Below are 22,500 nucleotides of genomic sequence, written 5' to 3' on the forward strand. Positions count from 1 at the left end.
CTTGATGTAAATATTGGCCCATATTTGGTACGGCGCTACTTGGGGGAGGAAGTGGGTAGAGACTCTTCCTGACAGAAACTGAACCGTCGGATGACGTCAGCCGCGTTTTGGCCGTTGCGTGGCAATGTGTAGCAATTCATCACAATACATGTCCATATTGGCTTAAGGATATCCAGAGATAGCTTCACGCAGAAGGTTGAAACGCTGACTGGTTTAACTGGTAAATGGCCATAAAGTGGGGTATTTGCATCTTAGGAACTCTGTTTCACGTGACACCATGTTATTTAAGTCCATACAAACATCATGCGTCAACTAGAACGTTAATTCAAATGATCAGTCAGACCAGATAATAATATCCAACACCAATGCGGGGAAAAGGAGACCATGAATGAGTAAAACAAAACAATAGCTGCTATAATTTATTTGTAAAAAAATATTCTACTCACTACATAGCCAATATATCAGTTAAAACTTTAATAATTTAAGTATCCATCCCTGCGTAAGTCACATTATTTATCATCTATACAACAATAACTAATGTTTCACAATGAGTATTCCGGTCACGTGTTCATCACTAAACAATCTCAAACGGATAATTTATGCTGAAAGTTACTATAAATACAGTTATGTAATTTGACAACAACAATAACAAATGGTCCTTCAAGCTTTCTCTATTGGAAGTTATTGCTTTACGTTCACACCATACTATGCGTATGTCTTCATAAAGGAATTCAATAGCAGACTACGTGCACCTGCTTACAGTAAACAAGTTGAATTTGACATAAGATGAGCCTACCTGTAAGAAGGTTTGTCGCTGGACGAGTGCCCTCACAATATTTAGGTAAATACAACATTTATATTTCTTAACTATAATTATCGCTAATTTTAAGTTGAATATAAGGCTATGACCATACCGGTCTATTGCTTTCGTCAAATTTATTGCTATAACAATATTCGAAACAAGTTCGTAGCATAACTCTATAGACCGCGAGCTCACCCGTCCAGCGCACACAAGTATATAATTGACAATATTCATTCTATATTATTCAGAATTTACTGTTCAGTTTAAATACAATCAATGTTCATCACCACTTATCACAATGTTATTGCTTTTCGGAAACACACATCTACATTCTCCAACAAAATATATCACAATGAATTAAAATACTTTTACATAATCATTTTTCGAACAACTCGAGTGAAGTAGCAAGTGAGAGAGATTACAAAAACAGAAGACGTCATGAGATTTCTTGTCAGTCTTAAATCTTCGAAAAACGATGTTACATACAATGTCGAATGGAATTTCTAGGATATGAATACGAAGCCCATATTCCAGCATAAATTATAATAATACACAACAGTATTGGTACTGCCCGCATCGCTGCCAGACTTGATAATAAAAACAAAATCACAAACACATGCTTGTTAGAGCGTAAGCACACACAACACAACCGGTTTGTTAGTAACTAAATGACGATATACATTGTTCATCAACTCTTAATACCGATATATCCATAAATTAACCTAACATAATAAATAACCAAATTGGAAGATCTATATCATAGCTGTATCCCGCTGCAATGTCGACTTGAGTGAGAAAAGCAGCCGCGACGCGATGGTCTTGCACTATTCAAACGACGCCGTACAACACAGAAGTCAAACAATCATTCCACTACGACGGACAACTACAATCATCAATTTAAATTCGGAAGTCAAACTAGTTAATAACTACAAAAATACAAAAAATAATAAACCTAAGAAAATGTACAGAGTAGAAAGTTCAATAAAATAATACTGTATCACTACTGCAAGCAGCAATATTAGTGGAGATTTAGAACGGTTATATCGATTGACGAGGATTGCTGCTACATCTCTACGATCAAGTTACAAATCACCTACAGCGCGCCCTGCTCTATCGACAACTGGTATGCGACAACTAGCAATAACCACTGTTCCTTATAATATATCGACGAAACGATGAAACTTCTCGTGTATAAAATTACCTAAATGAGTACGAACCAACATGGTACACCGTTGTGATAAAATAATATCATCAAGGCCCACAAACATAATCAACTAGACACTTAAATCTCCTTTGACTTAAGCTTAAGCAGTTATAATTTAAAAATAATTTCAAGATTGAAAAATTCGACCAAAGATATATTCTTAAAAAAATAAACACGCCCTATTTCTATTTGAAGTTTATAAATATCCATGGGTAAGATCTAAAGATTTACAATTTTAATATCATCACGCAGAGAGCTAAAGTTACGTAGAGAGCGAGACAGTTTTAGAATTTACGTACATAACACAGTTCCATAATGACTGGAACATTATTGTCAAGGTAGACAGCTACTCCGAAATAAACGTAAGCAATACTAAACGGTACACATTACACCGACAACTATACAGTGATCCCAATAAGAATGAATAAATAATCTCAATGTTTAAAGCTTTTTAAATACGATAAGCTTGACGTAACGATGAAGGATTAGCTGCAACAGAATCACACGATCGGATGCCTCAGCTACGTTACAGCTGAGAATGTCTAGCTAAGTATTATCACAATGTCTCAAAGACTGCTGTATTTTACTGGCCCGTGGGGTTTCCATAATAAAACAAACTAACACTAAATTAAGTAGACGTCAAGTAAAGGACGGTGACAGAGTTCACAGCTAAATAAGTCGAATGGAAGCAATAACAAAACAGCCCAGTTCAAGGTACAGACAACGTAAATGCTTTCTGCTATATAATATACACATAACACTGACCATCATGAGGTGAATCCGGTAGATTTTAACTCGATATAATGCCACAACGTTCTGTTACACGGTTTGTTCTAACGCTTAACGACCAAAATGCCCGACAAATTAAATGGACTGAAACATTAATACCTAAAATAAATCTTTTAACTATCATGTACATAATATATATCTATTTTAATAATGCCAAAAATTACAGGTTTTTATTAGTAACGTATAAAGGCAACATCACATTAATATATAATGTTAATTAAGAGTATATAGATTTATTGTTGATTTGTGAACAAGTTTTGCTCCAAGGTACTTTAGTTTTGAGAATTAAATATATTCTAGGCAAATAACGTAGAGGAGTGTGATAAACCAAAACATTCAACATTTATAATTATTCCAATTTCAACTTATCATTAAATTTATCATTCCTCAACATTGTATTCTGGATAATTCCAGATTTATAATTGCTTGTCATTATTGCTCCATATCTTTTCGTTACCTTAACTAAGAAAAAAAATACTCGACAGAAATAAAAAAAATACTTACATTGTAAATACTGACCGAAATGGGAAATAAATTAGACACTTATAATTTACTGAATTTAAGCATTACAACTACTACGTAAATAATAAAATTTACAATATGACCTAAAACTAAAAGAATACTTGCGTCCTGCAATAGGTAACCGTAAATATAATTTCAATAATATCAAAGAGAGCATTCTAAGGCAAGGCTTATTATAATAAAACCCGATATAGTGTCATTATCGTTTTTGAGATTTTATAATTACAGATCGAAATCGGTGCCTGTGCGAAGTTTAACGAACAAACCCGAATAGATTCTATGACTGGCAGAAGTAACCTTTATTCTGCAGTCATATCACAAATTGCACGATGCTTGCACATGCATGACAACAATCATACATATCACATGTTAAGAAAATATATACATACGGAGTGCGCATATCATTCACTGCGGTACCGTTTCCATTCCTATACATTAAGTAGGCACTAGTACAATGAATGTATATTGTTTCCCGCGACCGAATAACCAAGTTATAATGCGTAATGCCCTGTTATTATAAGTCAATCGTCTATCTCGACGATTCGCTTCGAATATACAGATAATCGTTGTCGATTGTAATATCGATTATCGTATTAAATACTGTTTTATATTTAGTTGTAATAACTGTATTACTACCGACAATTATTATCGAGATATCGCAAGCTCTAAGCTTCATGCCGTTCCGATATCCAACCGGTCGTTTCGCATCAATGCAAAGCTTATACCAGCAAATATTTCTAAGGAAGATTTTAATATGAAAACTTTGTGGTCTCCTATAAAAATAATTCATTTTATTATACTATGACAACAGGACGAAAGGAATGAACAATTCAAATGTATTTCCCTCTATTGTCATCAACACTGGCCTGAACTATCACTATAAGATATTTAGTACTATATTATACCAAGAATGTTATTATTGCATGTATTGTTAAATTCTAATTTTATATTGCTTTTCGATTATTTCGAGTGTTACGGCGACTGTTTAGCAAGAGAGTGAGTTAAAATGTGCTTCTGTTGCGAAAAATTCGCGGGAACACTCGGTATTGGAAGAGATGGTCGATATGCGGTACACACATACGTACTGCGGCACGACAGTCTGGGTGTGATACGCGAGCAGGTCCGGGGCGAGAGTGGCTATCACAGAGGGCAGTCAGTGAGTCTCTTCTGCGGCGGCGACGTGACTCGCGACTAAGTTCAACGGGGCCTCGTCGTACTCTGGGGCGTTTAGACCGACCTGCAACGTATTAATATGTCTAAATATCTGAAAATATTAATAAGTATTTAAGCAGATTCAAAGTGATTAAGTAAAATATTTACTTTGCACCTTATGGGGTATAATGATAGTTTTGCTGTTTTTATCCATTTTTAAAGTGGATTTTTTTAAAAAGTGCAACGCAATTATCGAGATAATTGAATTTCTAGTGGGGGTACGTTGCTTCAGGTTCGCACTGGGGTAAAGGTGTCTAAATGGTAATAGCAGCGATCGACTCTGCGTTTCTTTCTGATAATATCGTGTTGCTACCGTAGCGGTGGGGTGTTACCTGCGCGCGATGCGGCCTGGCGGCGCGCGTGTTGTGCGCGTGCAGCGCGGCCAGCAGGTGCGGCTGCAGCTGGCGGCGCAGCGCGGCCAGCACGGCCTCCTCGGCGCCCTCGCCGCCGCTGCCCGCGCCCTCGCCCGCCTCGCACGCGCCGCCGCCGCCGCCCACGCTGCCGCCGCTGCGGCGGGATTCTGAGACCAAACATAATCATATAAGCATGGTTAAGCGGAACGTGTTATGACCTAGAAGTAAAACCGCAGGATTCCGAAGTCAAAGGTCTCGTTTTTATCACTTTTCCGATACATTAAATTAAAGCACAGTTTCCAAGTTCGAAAAGTAAGGATGGTGTCGGATTCAAAGAGCCCATCGGTCTAAAAGAGACATACAAAAGGCTCAGACACGGAAAGTGCAACTTTCTCCCACACGTGAGAGAATATATCTCTATAATACACTTGTACAGTTTCTTTGTAAGGTAAAAGACATTACTATTATTTAGTAGAACCAGAGCAATTAAACAGATTATAACATACACTCCGTCTGTTTTACTTTTCTTTTGTTACAAAGGACAAAAACTTTTCGATAGGGCCTTTTCCCTTAAATCACTGCAAAAAATCATAAATATAAAAGGCTAGACTCACTGCTCTTGGTATGTTTCCCGTCGTGTCGGGGCCGGCGGCGGCGCGTGTGTATGGTGTCGCGGCGCATGGCGGTGGGTCGCGGCACTCCGTGCAGCTTGAAGTACAGTCCGCACGCGTTGCACACCATCTCGCCGCGCGCGTCGCGCCGCCAGATGGTGGTGGTGTGCGTGCCGCAGTTGCTGCACGACAGCTCCACGCGGGGGCCCGAGCGGGCCGCGCCGCCGCCCGCCGTGCCCGACGACTCCGATGGCTCTTGCTGTAAACAAAAACATTGATTAAGACATAAATACAAAACATTTGGTGTGTTATAGTCCGAAAAGGGAATCGAATACATGCATTTCCAATTTTAATGTCGCCTGGATGTGTTGTAGTTCCACTATCAATCACATCGTTTGATTTGAGCTTTGATAGAGGACAATGTATTCTTCGTTAAAGTTTCTGTTTATCAATGTCAGAAATAAAACTAAGGAAATTAAGTAACTTACATTTTCAGACACTGGTTGCGGCCATTGTGGATTAGAAGCGGGCGGCTCAGTCGCTACAGGCTGCGCACGCGCAGGGAAGCTTTGTTTTCTTCGTGCCGTTCCCGCCACATTTGAACCACGACTTGACCCATGCCACTCACCATTCTGTTTGGAAAAGACAAGTAAAATTTACAACATACCTTAAAGTTGAAACATAGAATTAATCTTAGAAATATTATAAACTCCTGCAAAACAATAAAATTAACCAAAGCATTTAATTTCTTAGCACCTATTTCTCCTATTAATACAGACTTACACAATAGAAAACAATTGGTCACAAGGCCAAAAACAATGCACCATGTATTTATTGTTCTAAGTACGTGATAAGAGCAAATACAAAGAGAAAAATCAACACTATCAAGAGAATATACGATAGGAGTGTCGATAAAACACATTTTCAAGAATAGATAACAATAAGCAAATATATTTAACGGGACAAGGAAAATTGACTTGTAAATGAACATTAACATAACATTCGAACTGACAATAAAGAAGCAAATTCATTATGTCATGGCGATGTATAATGTTATGTTATTTGCGAGAGATGTCTTCTCAGTGTGTTGCCGACTTTACTAGTGGATAAGTTGAATTGTGTTTCGTATAAGGAGGCCGTGTTTGTTGTGAACCGATGGACCATGCAGGAGATTAGTGTTGGTATATTTTTGTTATGTTTTTTTTTTTTACAAAAAGAAACATCGTGTGCTATCTGTATTAAAAAGAAATCTAGATGTTTAGAATATTTAAAATGTAATTTTATTACAGATATATTTTTTAGCAAGTGTGTTCATCTCACCAATGTGTTATTCATATGTATAAAATAATTGTTGTAACATAGTTATATATTGTAATTATAATTAGTGTAACTCAGCTGATCTCTTTGCTCATTAGAGATATTTTTAGTCGAAATTTCTTTGTTTTTTTTATGCCATACTGGACTAAGAGAGCATAACCAAACTATTATATCTTCTAAGAGACATAGAACGCTACAATTTGTCTTCATTAACCACTTCATGCACAACGTTGTCAAGGCAACACATACCAAGACATGATAATGAATTATAGAGACTAAATCATGCTAGAATTGGTCACGCAAATCGCGAATTTTGCATAACATTCACAAAATAAAATTTCCTTATCGCTCTATTTAAGCCTTCAAATCTATTGGAGGATGACAAACGGGAAGCTGAAAGCATTTGAATTTGAACCTTATGCAGAAGGAAATAAAAGTCAAAATTGAAGCATTAAGTAAAAAGGCGGCAAATTATGTCTTCACACTCGTTTTCAAGTGTGTTATTTTTTTAGTAATGCGTTAATGCAAGGCGAGATCATTATACTGACTAATTAAATACAGATTATTAAACGTCAGCACCCATTAGAACACCTTATAAAAAATAAATTGTTTTCTGACTCAAAGTAGTATGTGCCTATATGATAATCTCTATCACTTACAAATAATTACTGTACTGTAATGAGAGTAATTAAACTTAATTGTCATTGTTATCTTGTAATAACAAATTAAATAATGCAGACATAATAATCTCGTTTTAGATTTGTGTCATGTTTGTTGTAGACAAAATATAAATATTTAAATGACTTGTAATATAATAATTTTTTTAATATATCCGTATGTATAGTACAGAGCATCTTATTGGCGGATCCGGGAGTGGGGAGGTGTGTAGGGGGCTTATGTTCAAATTCATCTTAATTATAGTGTTAAAAAAAGGTTGCTCTAAACTTTAGGTACCTACTACTTAGGATTTTTTATATACATTCTAACTATTGAGAATTGACCGAAAGATTTAATAGTGACAATTCGAGAAATACAAGACTACGAGAAAATACGCTGTAGTCGTCTACTCGTGATTGACAAACAAAGCTACAGATCATAACAAAGAGATAGACTTATTAGAATTGCAGTATCTGTTATCAGTACCATATCTAATGCACGTCGTAATGTTATATAGTAGAGTCGGCATGAGCAACGAGGGCATCAGATCATCCGATCAATAACGCTGATAAGCGCTGACCAGTTTCGCTAACTTTGGCAATTGTCCAGATACTTTATAGCGAGTAATCAGTCGACTCGACATTTAAATGCAAACTGAGATAAACAAAACCTATGAATTAATTTTAGAAAACTTGCGAGCGGAAAGTAGCTAAGAGTGATAGAAAACTATGAATTGTATTCATATGGTGTTATTCATTTTCCGGACCAACACATTTTTTGCTCCTACTGGAAAAACTTATGGACTTTCATCACCCGGGGGAAGGTGAAAAGGTGTGCCGGACTCTTACCGGCATAAACCAATTTAAAGCTTTTCCGGGGGCCAAGCAGGAACACTTTCGCAGACTACCGCAAAGAAACCAACAGTCTTATGTTAACATTTCCTTATTCCTACAAGTCACTCGAATAAATTAAATGTTTCTAATCATAGCACCGTAAATTATTTCAGGATATGTTATTGACTTGTAACTAAAATAAAATAAGAAACACGTATTTCATACAATTTCCTCGTGTTTACATAACATATTTACAGAAAGATTCATGAACTACTTTAAACATGAAATTAAACACAGAAAGTAATAACGATTTGATCTTTTGATAACATTGTGTAAGTAATTGTTTTTTACACATTTTGAAGATTTATGAACATGAATGTAATAATTATTTACTTCGTACCCTAGTGTGTAAACGACAGTAAAAGTATGTCTATATTAGATTTCTATATACTTACGAATGTCTAGACAAAGGTGCACGCCGACTTAGAAATGAATATAACTGCTTACGTGTTACGGAAGGCATGTAAGAACGCGTGTCTTGCGATTGATCTCTCTCCAGGTTTGATGGATTGCCGTCCCTTCGGGCTTTAAAAGTAAGAGAATAGAGACTGTCTCAGTGTGAATAGAGTGTCTCAAGACACTAGCCGCCATGTCCGTAATCGCAGGACAATATTATACGGATATAGTACGTATGACATGATGAGGTAAAGAAGTGTTTAATATAAGGTCCGTATTTAAAAATTTAAAAACTTTTTAATAGTCATATCATCGTGATAAGCACTTTAAGCTTCACTCGGTTTTTTTTAATATTTTAAAATGTATCATAAATCTCAGCCTACGTCATTAGCATATAATTATATTGAGACGTAGAAGGAAATAACTCGAGCTCATGTTGTTGATATTTGTACCGTACATTAACACTTGCAAGCTAAACAACATTTCAGGTAGATAGATAATCTTTGACGGTTCCTTATTTGGATATATTTATTACGATACTACGCTATCTGGTAGCATTTTTATATAAACAGCGGGCGTCGACACACGTCGCCTTTATTGTTGAAGCGTTAAGGTTGATTTTCGTAATTCGCAGTTAGTGTTGTGTGTGGCTTAAGAAGTGATAGTGCTGTTAATAATGATGCTAATTTGTTTTCTATAGACCTGTTTCGTGATCTCACAATTAGACCAGTCAAGCCTATGACGTCAACCAGGGTATCCGTTTTAATTGTTATTGAGTGCGAGTAATCAATTTTAATAGGCAATATTTTGAACCCTATAAATTATTGCATAATATTTTTTTTGTAAGTAATTAAGACTAACATTGTGATATTATTTATAATTGTGTTAATCGCAAAAGTGTCTGGTGGAATTCAGTGAAAACTCAAAAAAGAGAAATATGAAGGTAGTGTATAATTTCATATATAACTTGTCCTTAAAACATTGCTCTTATAAAAACCTTGTGAAAGGTTTATTAAAGCTTAGGAACCCAAAGAGTTAATTCTTTTGCCACAACATTTTTTAAATGTGTATGAGAAATGTCTATGGTCGGGTACTTACCGGTGAAACAGCGCCGTTTAACGGTTGCTGCAGAGTACTGGAGAGGGGTGAAGCTGGTGTTCGTAATGGTGATACTGTCATGCCGAGTTGTTTGCTGTTTATTAACCGCCTCAGTAACTGTGTTGCTTCGCCGCTGCGACCTGAACACATTGATTAGAGTTAGAAATGGTACAATTAATCGTAATGGTTAAATTGATATAATCTTCTCTGCTCAGATCTTATTTAGGTGGTTGGATTCAGCATAGTAAATATTTTTCATTGTTCATTTCAAATAATTCCTAATTCTCGCTTTAATTTCTCATTGTATAACAAAGTAGTGTAATTAAAAAATAATTTAATAATGACTAAAATAGAGCAATAAAAAACGTTAAAATAATTGTCTATTTAGATATACAAGTGGAAATCTAGTAGTAATTAAATATGGATACGGAATTTAAAATATATATATTACATTTCCTAGTTTGTTTTATGTTTAATTACAAACCAGAAACGATTAGACAAAAAAAAACTTGACAATAATAGATAATTGGAAATGAAACCATGTCCAATTAATAACAAGTTCTTTATTATTATGCAGTTGTAGGTTTACCTAATTGGAATATTAAACTACCAGTTTTTTAAACCTAGTTATACTTTGCTCCTACATCTGTTGATATTTTGTTTTTATTTTCTTAAATTTTCTTGTACTTCTTTTTTGTATAATAGAAGTCTGACCTATTAGCCAATAAATTATAATAGATTAATTATTTTACTTTATTTATGTGGTAATAAATATGAGAATTAGTTTAAGGTGCCCAAATTCAATCTTATTGATTGAACATAAGATACTTTTTTATCAAAGTAAGTATTTGGGAAAAACCTTTAACTATGCCAGATTATGTACCTTACCTTTATGAATGGATTCTTTACATGATTTGTATTCCTTTAATAGATTAGTACCATATTCCTGATAACATAGAGTTGAAATTCGTTGGTATGATAGTCTTAGGTGAGATAGGTATTTTAACTTTGTTTACTTCATAAAGGGTTATTCCCGCAGCATAATTATAATCAAAGTTTATTGCCGGTCAATAACAGAGAAACGATGATGCCAATGACGGCAACAATATGGCATTATTTATTTGAAATGAATTAATTTGAAAAATAATTATATTTAGTACCACCATATTTGAATTAAGTAAAATACATCGTATCATCCAGTAAATCCTAGCAATGCTATATAAATACACTACATTGGATACATAGCCAACAAAAAAGAGAAATTCCTCATAATTTGTGAGGCACAAGTAAAAGTCTTCAAATTTAAGGAAAATTTGCTGTATAGACAATAATATTACTGTTATTAAAATAGTCTTTAAATCCTCTTAATACGGTTTTGTCTAGTAATAGTGACGTCTCAATGTCACTAACATTGAGATGTCATAGTCTTACCATTTTGTCGATGTAGAGCTTGCCACAGCGACTCCTTGTCCTGTTCATGCTCCTGCGGCGGTTGCGGTGATGACTGCGCCGATCTTGCGGACTGCGTTTCTTCAGGGTCGTCCTGTAATGATATCATACAATACATTAGATGTTGAAAATTATTTAAATCCGTAAACATTCATAAAGTTGTTTTCGCATAAATTCGAATTCGATTAAATACGTTTTTCGGTAATATGTAGCATTATATCTCAAGTATTTGCGTAGTACTACTCATCACAAAGTTGAAAAACACACAGCTTGCGAAAACATCACCTCAATGTCGCTAGATGTCGTGACGTCATCGCAGCCTTGTTTGTTATCTCTAGTTTTCTATTGTGGACAGTAGAATACCGTGACCTTCCTATGTTACACATACTACTGGAAAGTGAATCGAGTTATTATTATCTTGCATCTCACCTGCGACATCTGAGATATGTCCATCTGTAGCCGGTCCGGGTCGGAACCACTACTACTTCGACTGCAGTCCTCGTACACCGAAGAATTTTCTTTCGACGTTTTCATCTTGCTTCGACCAAATACATGTTGCTTGTACTCGTCAACGTAATTCGTCTTGTGTGGCAGTACGTTGTGGAAGTATGTGTTTGTGTGTTCTTGTTGGTCGCTCTGTTCGATAGGCTCGTTTTTGACGGATCCGTATAAGGAGAGGTCCATCTCCTTGTTGTCATGGTCGTCGTTGCTGGCCGGGCTGGCGGCGGTCTGCGGCGCGCTGTACGCGGGGTACTGCTCGTCCGTGTAGTCGTGCGGGTAGCCGTCGCCGGCGCCGCCCGACTGCGTCCTGTCGATCACGCCCGTGTAGTTCGGTGGATACTTTTGAGATTCTTCGTTTTCCCTCTGCGCGACCGCCACAGCCTTGCTTATAATATCGATGACGGTATTGCAGTGCATCACCTCTCTCGCTCTGTCCGAGGGCGGTAAACTCGGCACACTGTTAAACATTATGTGAGGTTCATCTTCCGGTTTGACCGCATATTTACTTGGATCGTAATTTTTTATCTGTAGTAGTGTGACCGCCGCCTGCCGACTCTCCAAGTTCTTCATCTCCTCAGTAGAGTCCGGGGAGCCGATCTCGGCATATTTGTGTTTCGAGTCGTGATCGAAGTCGTTTTCATTTAGTGGCTTGATTATTTCTTCCAATTTTGCCGCCGTTATGTTCAGAATCTCCTAAAACAACATAATATTTGAACATTAAAAGGCGCTCCATATTAGTAGCACGATAACAAACAATCATCGACCAATGAGGCGCGCGCTTATTTCATGTCACTCGTGATATCAGTCGGCTCCTGACTGATAAGATAAAAACATATTGAGATCCAAAGGTGTACTAGACAGTATCCTTTCTAATTTTGAGGAAAATGTACAGCGTAACAATATGCAAAGTGAGTGACCGTAGTGACCGAGATAGAAAACAGAGCCGATTGTTTGTGTACCTTAGAGATTATATAAGTAATGGTGTTTCTTTGTTGTAGGTGTTAATGATATTATGCGTCCTAGTTTCGTCGAGCCACGCACAAGAGGCCGACGCAGTAAACGCTACAGCTACCTGTGATTTTTCCATTCAAGACTCTGCCGACCTCACATTAAACTGTTCCCGGCGCAACATTAATGAGGTTCCCGAAACTTGGCCGGAGCAAGTGAACAGCATAGACAAAGGTACAGTCATAAACAATGTAAGGGTGTCAGGCTCTTTTATCACATCGCCTGACGCTCAAGATTATGATTGAACAAAACAAATTCTTGTAGTCTATCAAGTTTTACGTTCGACTCCAGCGGATACTAGAAATAACTACATGATAAACATTGATCAAATTTTAGTGTTCAAATATATTATGATAATAAATTTTAAGCGATGTGCATACGTTCGTGCGTATGTTTATGGATGCAGTGAAGTTAATCGTGGGCGGAATGGATAGGTTTTATGAGATTAGTTAGTTTTATGAATATTGATGAGGTGTTAAGAGATCTATAAAGCGTTATTATTTGGATATACGTATCCTAATATTGCATCAATACTTTGATGTTTTTTTTTTTATATATGGTTGTATAAGTGTGTTATGTACTTTTCAGATGGGCACGTATTGATAACCTTTTTCAACAATACTATTTCGAATCTGTCGCAACTGCCGTCGGTGCCTGGCAAGAGAGTCGCAATCAGTTTTAAATCCAACGAGATAGTGGATATAGAGGATGATGCCTTCAGTAACATCGAGGGATTGGTCTACTTGGACTTGAGCAATAACTACATCGCAGGTATGTATCGATACAACACTAGTTTAATATATTAAAATACTCAGTCGTTTCTATGTTTCTGTGCCAACTTAAGTATAACGCGTAAACAGTCTAAGCTCACTGGAAAAATACCAATATTAGATATGCAAATTTATTTTCATCGTTAATATTGTTTAAAAAACACCAAATAGGTTTAATATAAAAAAAAAAAAAACAATCTCCTTGACATAAATAGTATTAGAACACAGTCGAACGAAGCTGGCTAGGTTGACCTAGAAAGTGCAGATAGAAATTGAACCTTCGGCATTTAAAATATTAGCTTGGAACTCTACGAAGATAGTGTTCTTTATAACTATGGATACGGGAACAAGTCTACGTGATATTATTGATCAGAAAACAACAATCTGGGTCAGATATTTATGTACACAAGAAAAGCAAACCTAATAATAGTATACTAATGACAAACGTGGTAATCTACATCTACACCGTACGACTTAATACGAATGCTTGCATTCGAATATTTGTCATCGGAGGCTTGTCAAACCACAACTTAGCATGTTTACACTTTTAAGGTAATGCGAAATGTAGTTCGAAACTCATATTTAAATGTAAATACAACTTAATGTATTTTTAATACGGACATTTTGAACCTTATTGCAAAATAAGTCTTAAAAAAATGGTTGAACTATAACATAATCTACAAAAGTTTTTTCAGTAGTTTGTCAAGATATTTTTAAATAACTTAAGTTTATTTATAGATCATCTAACATTCAATAAATGTTAATTTAATTAGCATTAGAGACGTTTGCATTATCTACGTCGATGATTGTAACTTTCCATTCTAAAGGTGAATGAATCAGAATGAATTCTAATACTTAAATGTTCCTTCAAATTTGGACGTGGCGTGATATAAATAATACATCTTGATATGATTAATATCTATCGACTGTTTTTTTTTTAATTGAAGTAAAATCACATTTGTCAGCACATAGAAATAACAAGCGTATGATTTTGTTCGTGTAGTAAATCATATTGTTTTAGTTTCTACGCTGATACGAACGTACACTAAACATCTTTCATAATATTAGTCATCGGCAGCGGTACATTTATTTATATGGTTTCGACGAAGAACGCTACTTGGTTGCAACACTTTGATTCACAAAAATGTCGTAAACACCGTCTAACAATAGCACAACAACATGAATCCTTAATTCTCTATCACATGATTCAAGTAAATAAAAAAATCGTATAAATCAATGAAGTATGTTTTAGTAATAATTCTTCAAGCGTGACGAACCCATTCATTGAATCACTACGTTTCCCCGAAGCTTAAAAGTAAACCTGATTACAATAGTATAAATTAAACAGTTGATAACGACTTATTTGTCATCGATATCTTACATTCTCACTTCTAACTATATCACAAGTAAAACAGCGCAGTAATGTGCGAATACATACGACTAAAAAAACCTCATTAGCAATACCATAACAACGCTAATCCACGGACAAACGACAGTTCTCAATCATAGCCCTCAGTTCATTGCTCCGTAATTATAGCTTTGTGAGACAATTTACTCATTTAGAACCGCCAAATGGAATAATAAATTAAGACACACCTCAGTGCAACACAAACAAGTTTCTGATAGTGATATCAGACCATAATCGTTTAGACAAGTGACAATTCTCACAGTATAACATCCCTTATCTCAGTGTGCGTTTCACACAATGTTCTAAACAAATACTCTTGCAAAATACGTGTTCAATCAACATAAATACATATACATGAAGAAAGTGTGATCTCTGAAAATACTGTCGATTCGGTGGCTCATTAGAAAGTAAACTCAAACAATAAAGCCGCGTGTTAACCTATAAATATCAGTATTATAATGCTGCGCAATACGTGGTCATTAAGCAATCATAATTTATCATAGAGACCACAGATTATTCTCTAAATCAAATTAAGAGAAACTCTTTCAAGTATCGTATGAAACTCGGGTTAAATAAAAGAAAAGCGCATTCACTTTTAAGCGTGCTCTTTTGTCCTTCATTTTAATGGGTTTTAAGAGTCATTCCGTTCGACTCCTGACCAATGGCAAATTGCACTCGGTGAAAACTATGAATCACAAAGAAAGTGGGCGGATAAGTTGAGTGCAACTTTAGTGAATACTAAGTTAGAGGTTATAGATTGGGTTCCAGTTAACTTGAAGTAACTATGGGTTATTTTAACCGTATTATGAAGGTGTACAATAAATAATGGTAAAAAAATGTTCTTTAAAAAAGATGATTACCCATATAAGGCTGACACTAAAGTATTGTCGATGTTACTGTGTAATGTATCTCATTTCCTTATTAAGACACATTTATAGAAAAGCCTATTAAACTTGACCCTCACGTTCGTTACAACCACGTGAAATGACTCGATAAATAAGACCATTCTTCTTCCTTCTTCACACAATAGTCATAGCTGGTGTATTTTTAGTTAAAATTAATTATTTTTTTGGAGAAACGTATATATAAACAGGTGATGTCACTGAAAAACTGTTAGCATTTTAATTTTTACCTGATACATAGCTTTTCCTATAACAGATATTTTTTCGGCTTATCTCTGTAACTACAGTGTCGACGTTGTTTTTCTTTTATTGTCAAGAGAGAGCCACGATTACGACGAAGGGTTATTCCTAAGTGTTAGATGTTATTGCCTCGAAAAATACCGTCCTACAGGGTGCTCGTTCATATAATTAAGTTTTTGTATTTAACCTTATATAAATCTTCATTTCAGGCGATGTACTGAGGAGCGAGATCTTCCAAGGGCGCTACATAGATGGTACATACGCGAGTATCGGTCTGGAAACGTTAAACTTGGGCCACAATGACATCCACTCCTTGGACCGATATCTGTTCCAGCACACTCCTCACTTGACTCGACTGTACCTCAACAACAACCCGATAGAGATACTTGATCATGTGACTATCCTCGCTTTGTCTAGCGCTACCAATTTAGAGGTGAGTAAGAAAGAAGTTTATAGAATTAAAGTGGGGAAGGAAGCTAACGAAATTCTCTTGCGGTGACTATACTACTATTGATCTATTTGAAACTAATATTCTCACATCCTAGTGTGACAAAAATCAACTAAAAAGATAAGGAAATCTGTTGTAACAGTATTCAAAGAGGAAGGAAACGAAACATTATCAATATACGCCTGTTTAGATTGTTTGCTGTCAAAATGGCCGCAAGAATCTTCAACATTACACATATCTGTCAAATTACAATAGTCCCGTTTAGTCACAATGAACGGTGATTATTCGTCGGCTAATGTATAACCTCGATTAGTGAATTTACTGATAAATAAAGATTGTCAAGTAGAAAACAAACGCCGTGAAGTAGTACAAACATATGAAAGTTAAGACACACCTTCGTAAAACAAAGATTAGCCATAAAAAGCGTATTTTTAACTTCGGTTACGTGTAGTATGTTACCTGATAAAAAACGAGGTTATCAAACTCTGACTTTTATTTAAGCAATAAAATTCTAATTTATGGTGGTAAAATATTCTATGGGGATTGCGTTCTAGCAAATACATTATTAGAAAATTTTTGTCTATTCTTATGTGGGTTATGGGAAAAACAAAAAGCTAAAGCCCTCTTGCGCCATGTAAGCCACAAGTCGTAGTTTTATTAAGCGTTTTTAAAAGTAGGAGTCATCAATACTTGATTATAGGGGTTTAAAGGTATTTCATGTCACCTTAACTAACTCTTAAATTAAGAATGTCGCGGTAGCGAAAACGAGACGGATCACGGAGCACTTGATGGCGTAGAATGTCGTCATACTGCCACAACTGATTGCAATTGGGTATTTGAGGAAAAAAGCCTCATATGTCCTTCAGATAGATTTCCAAAAAACATATTATAGGTCGCAATATTTTTCTACACCTTTGAAAGCAAAATCACATAAATACAATCAGTAACGTGACATACTTATAACCAATAACTTACGTTAGTCATCCCATACTTTTCACCACGGTGAAAAACGAAAATGGTTTTTGGCCTCCCGATCTAATTTATTAACCTTTTATTCTAATTGCAGGTATTGGATTTAGCTAAGACCGATATCGACAGCATACCCTTAGACGCATTCAGGGGTCTGACTAAGCTACAACAGATCGATTTGTCGGACAACCGGTTCGTGACGGTGCCGGAGAGTCTGAGTCTCGTCGGGGAGTCCTTGCAGTACTTGACTTTCAACAACAACCCCATTGTTGAACTGAATGATGACAGTTTCGTCGGTAAATATGTTGTTTTTCTAACATTATGTGGAGTTAGGTCAACTAAAGTATGATGTTTTCTTTTATAATTTGATTATATATGGTTGAAAGAATTTTCTGTACTGCAAAAATCTACCAATCTCTTGAAGCTTGTAGTATAGGAACCCGTCTTATTTTCTTTAAACAAGTAATATCTAAATTAATTTTCTCTTTAATTATTAACACACACATGTATACCACAACTAATCACAACTCAGGTGATTTCCCTGAACTTGTTTCTTTTTTAATTAACGATGATAAACCGATGTGATGAATAATATAATCAATCCCAACTGATTTTGTCGCTCAGCTCACCATAAATATATCAAACGAGTCTGTCCAGTGTTTTATGTTCGTCCAAAATGTTTGTTCTTGGCCAAAAGATACGGATATTTACGCCTGTCTGTTTAGCAACAAACGGGCGTTTTCATAGACTATATATGATATGAATATAGAACCTTTTGCTTGAGTTAATTAAGTGTTTTTTTTTAATTAGTTTGACATCTTATCAGTCACCACTAAAAACTGAATGTGGCAATGTTTTTGAAACCCTCTCGAGTTAAGGAATAAATTCCTTACCGCGATCTTATAAGAAAATCTTATATATATGATCTAGGCAATTTTATTCATGCAAATCCGTTTAGAGATTAGCGTTTCTAAATTAGAGATTACGTTAATCACATGCCGTAACGTAACGACGTAGAACTATTCGTAAAAGGATGTAATGTACTTACATACGTTAGCTAATGACTCACTCTGATATGATACAGAACCTGTTCTCATTTTCTATTGCGAAACATCAAAAATATAAATTTTACTACGCTTTTTACCTCAACTGTTGCGAAATCAATCAGCCATGATTCGATCCTCGCGTTAAAATTCTTTTATAACACTAGCCTATTAATTTTGTTAGAATTGGACCCGATATTTGGCAACGATGTTAATCTGGAGCGTATTATGAACTTTATAGCTATCATATCTTCTATTTCAAGAACATATATTTATTGTATCACAGAGTATTATAAGTATATATTACTTTGTAGTATGACTCGGTGGTTTTAAATATCTACTCAATAGTTTTAACTGACAATTCAAAAGCGTAACCTATGCGTATCAATAGTACATTTTTTGCTTCAGATTTTTATGTAAGATAAACAATATACTACAACTTGTTAATACGGAAGTACGCAATAATAATAGAATTAGTTTTTTTGCAGGCTTAACGAACTTGATCGAATTGGAAGTCGGCGAAAACGATTACTTGGACGAAGTCAAACGGAGCACGTTTTCCCCACTTGTCAACTTGAGAGTACTTCACCTTTGTCACAACAAGAATCTGAGGTACATCAGTCATAACGCGTTCCGTGGGTTGAAAGATAAATGGACCTTGAAAGAAGTGAGTAACATGGCAGGCATTTGATATTAACTTTGATATGGAAAAACCCCTTGCCTAATATTTCGCGTTCGGAAATTTAATTTGGCGCTAGTATTCCTTTTAAGCAAGAGCCTATTAATTCCGTCTACTTTAACATTCGTTATTATCGACCCAATCACAACTACGTACATACATTTTCCGACAAGAGATTAGTGTTACACAGAATGATGACACCAGTCTATAATTGTAACTGATATAATCTATAAATAGCTGACGTTAACGCGGTTTATCACGGATAAATGTACTTATATTAACATAATTTTGGTTAGAATATAATACTCTTCACATAATAGAATGTATGCAATCCAATTTGCCCCAATTTTGAGTGCTTACATGACAGTCGAGAATCGGGGTCAGCTTACTAATCACTTTAGTGTGATGTTTTGATACACAATCAGTCAGTACATTGCGACATTTATCCGAAAATTAAAACGTAATCACGATGTGTCTGTATCTGCAATCACACTTATACTACTCGAAATTATGTTGACATAATGCTGAATAGTGAATACCTATTTGTGTAAAGGGCGTAAAGATAACGCTGCCGCGGGAATTCCCTGACCACAACAACAGCAGAGATAAAGTTGATCGGAATTTGAATTGTTTTTTTTTTCAATAAATATTTTTATAATTTAGGAAAAAATCTTAAAACTAAAAAAAACTTATTTGATTTCAATCTATGATTAATACAATATTATTTTTCTTTGACAGGTATATCTTGATGATAACAATCTAAGTGAGCTATCAACTGACTTGATGCCATGGAACAAGTTAGAAATTTTAGGCATGACTGGCAACAGCTGGTTGTGTAATTGTGACTTAGCTGATATTGTTACTAAACAAGAAGCAGGAACAAAGTTCCAGGCTGGAGAAATTCCTTAGTAAGTATTAAAAAGTATAAAATGACAGATATAAACTTCAAACTTCAAATTTTCAAAATTAAATAACACATAATAAATTGATAATTTGGAAGATTTTTTCATAATAATTGGTAAGTTACAGAGCTTCTAGCTTTGAAATTTATTCATTAGAATGCATAAGAATATCAAGACAAGTAATAAAGTGAATTACTTACAATTAAGTATGTAATGCTCTGCATGACATAAACAAAGTACCTATTTAAAGTTTTATTACAGCATGGCAGCATAGGTCACTTTGAGTGGTATACTAACATTTAGTTTAATTACAGCTGTGCAGCACCCATGAGGTTCAGTGGCGCATACATAACAAACATCACAATCACCTACTGCCCAAGTCTGGACACTACTGTTGCCCCACAAAGGGGCTTCACTTTAACTGATTTGAAAGCAAAACATTTAATATGGAGTATTCTCGGAGTAGCTGCCATAGCTGCAATAGGCATGCTATTAGGCCTATTTGTTAATGCAGCTAAATCTTTCTACAATAAAAGAATCAAAGGTCAACCAATCCGCTATATCAACTTACATGCAGACACTAGGTTTGCATAAAGACTACATTAGTACTTACAAATATAAGCATATTGTATTATACATCAATATAATAAAGTTTCAGTATATGACTTTAGATAGTAATAAACACATGTAAATAGAACTTGTATGTCATTATGTTTGGAAATGATTAAATTTTTAAATTAAACCATTGTTTATCTTTTTAAATGACTATAAACTTAAACAATCTATTATAAAACTCACCTCTTTTGGACCAGACAATGAATTTGCATACTGGACAAACTGTTCCAAAAGCCTTTCAGATTTATGTGATAACTCTCTGAAGGTGTGAAATTCATCAAGTTTGTGTGCACAGCTCCCACACACTACCTGTGGCAGTAAGTCTTCTGGGGAAACCTAAAAATATTATAACACCATTAGATATGTACCTCTCTGCCAGTTTCACAGTACAGTCATTAAGAGAGTTGATGTGGCCAGTGACCTTTTGCAAGTGTAATCATAGATGATGAGTCATTGGTGGCAATCTGATAACAAACACATTAAAGAATCCTACAAGTTGTTTGTTACACCAAGCAAGCAGCAGGATGCACACTGTGACAAAAATGGGAAGATGCAGTCCCCCTGCAGATTGATTGCCTTAAAATACAATTCTAAATTTAGATAATATTGAAATCTCAAAATAGCAGGGAATAGCATAATGTGGATAAGCACAGTTAAGAGTTTATTCCTTGAGAAGTGTATTTGTGGAGGACGAGGGGCGAGGGCGCTCGGGCCAGGCAGCCGCGGGGCGGTGAGGCGAGCGCGAGGTGGTCTCCGCGCTCCTTTGTTATCAGCGACGCGGCCGCTGATACAGCGCGCCTGCCTTACGCTACCATATCACTTCCACGAATGACATTAGTCATACGGCCGAGCAATCGACGCGTGGGCCGTAATATGATATCACAATGCGAAAATACCCAACACCCGCGAGAAAGTTAATGGCGCTTATCAGCATCCACAATCTCATACGCTTACGCTAAACTTTCACACGAGAAAACTCCTCCTTCTTAGTGCTCATTGCGAGAAATACTCCAAAATTATTACCATTATTGACAAATTTGCCATTATCATCTCGGAAAGACGTGATTTATCCTTATCACGGTCGAAAATTGGAAGTTTAACATCACTGCAATTATCGCCACAGAATGATAAACAAAGGCGACACACTGAATGGAACTTCGGCGGCAAATTACACATATTTAGAAATTAAAACAGAGAAAGGTATTCACAACGAAAGAAAACATTTAGAAATTAATCAAGTAACTTAATTAAAAATTAAAAGATTTTGTTGAAAATATAACTCAGCATGCGATGATGTAGAATACATCACATCGCGATTGTCAACCAAACGAACGAACAAGCTACACACACATTGAAAAACTCTATTGTTTACGAAGCGATGAACGCGTCGCATGTGTGAGCCACGAAAGTTTGTTCTAGTTTACGCACTGATAAAATGATAACATTATCAAAATGATTTTTATTATCAATATTTATGTTATGAGATAGTAATATTGTTTTCTGTATATGAATGAATATCACTTATGACGTATAGAGATAAAACATTTTATTTTAAGCGGCCTAAAGGAATTTATTTGATAAATGAGAAATAAAATGTGAACACATTTTATTTCTCATTCATACTCTACAGTGGCAATTTACTTTATTTATAGTGTATATTGTTATGTAATATAAATAATAAAAAAACGACTTCGATAAATTAATCTACGATA

General features: G+C 35.5%; 2 protein-coding genes across 3 annotated transcripts; one reads left to right on the forward strand and one right to left on the reverse strand.

The window, feature by feature from the left end:
* Positions 1–406: 406 nt before the first annotated feature.
* LOC113492040 lies at positions 407–22,202 on the reverse strand. The gene is made up of 9 exons (XM_026869320.1): positions 21,812–22,202; positions 20,972–21,124; positions 11,733–12,497; positions 11,286–11,397; positions 9,855–9,994; positions 5,982–6,125; positions 5,497–5,752; positions 4,862–5,049; positions 407–4,554 (listed from the first exon to the last, which is right to left on the reverse strand). Exons 1-9 carry the CDS (start codon positions 21,962–21,964, stop codon positions 4,471–4,473), a joined length of 1,995 nt encoding a protein of 664 aa, XP_026725121.1. The 5' UTR covers positions 21,965–22,202; the 3' UTR covers positions 407–4,470.
* On the forward strand, positions 6,534–20,904 carry LOC113492043 (protein artichoke-like). Of its 2 annotated transcripts, none has more exons than XM_026869324.1 (8): positions 6,534–6,670; positions 12,803–12,986; positions 13,401–13,583; positions 16,342–16,565; positions 17,647–17,845; positions 19,081–19,259; positions 20,010–20,179; positions 20,488–20,904. In XM_026869324.1, exons 1-8 carry the CDS (start codon positions 6,656–6,658, stop codon positions 20,765–20,767), a joined length of 1,434 nt encoding a protein of 477 aa, XP_026725125.1. In that variant the 5' UTR covers positions 6,534–6,655; the 3' UTR covers positions 20,768–20,904. The 2 variants fall into 2 exon arrangements, with proteins under 2 accessions (XP_026725125.1, XP_026725124.1); XM_026869323.1 differs by lacking the exon at positions 6,534–6,670 and adding an exon at positions 12,617–12,712.
* Positions 22,203–22,500: the final 298 nt, after the last annotated feature.

This window comes from Trichoplusia ni, chromosome 3 (assembly GCF_003590095.1).
Source record: "Trichoplusia ni isolate ovarian cell line Hi5 chromosome 3, tn1, whole genome shotgun sequence".
NCBI lineage: Eukaryota > Metazoa > Arthropoda > Insecta > Lepidoptera > Noctuidae > Trichoplusia > Trichoplusia ni.

Bases quoted from the DNA above. Each gene is read 5' to 3' on its own strand.
- LOC113492043 (XM_026869323.1), top strand. From the start codon at position 12,689: ATGTACAGCGTAACAATATGCAAA. The intron at 12,713-12,802 runs GTGAGTGACCGT...TCTTTGTTGTAG, and splicing joins ACAGCGTAACAATATGCAAA to GTGTTAATGATATTATGCGT. The intron at 20,180-20,487 runs GTAAGTATTAAA...GTTTAATTACAG, and splicing joins CAGGCTGGAGAAATTCCTTA to CTGTGCAGCACCCATGAGGT.
- LOC113492040 (XM_026869320.1), bottom strand. From the start codon at position 21,964: ATGTGTAATTTGCCGCCGAAGTTCCATTCAGTGTGTCGCCTTTGTTTA. The intron at 9,995-11,285 runs GTAAGACTATGA...CAATGTGTTCAG, and splicing joins AGCTCTACATCGACAAAATG to GTCGCAGCGGCGAAGCAACA. The intron at 5,050-5,496 runs GTGAGTCTAGCC...GTTTGGTCTCAG, and splicing joins CGGGAAACATACCAAGAGCA to AATCCCGCCGCAGCGGCGGC.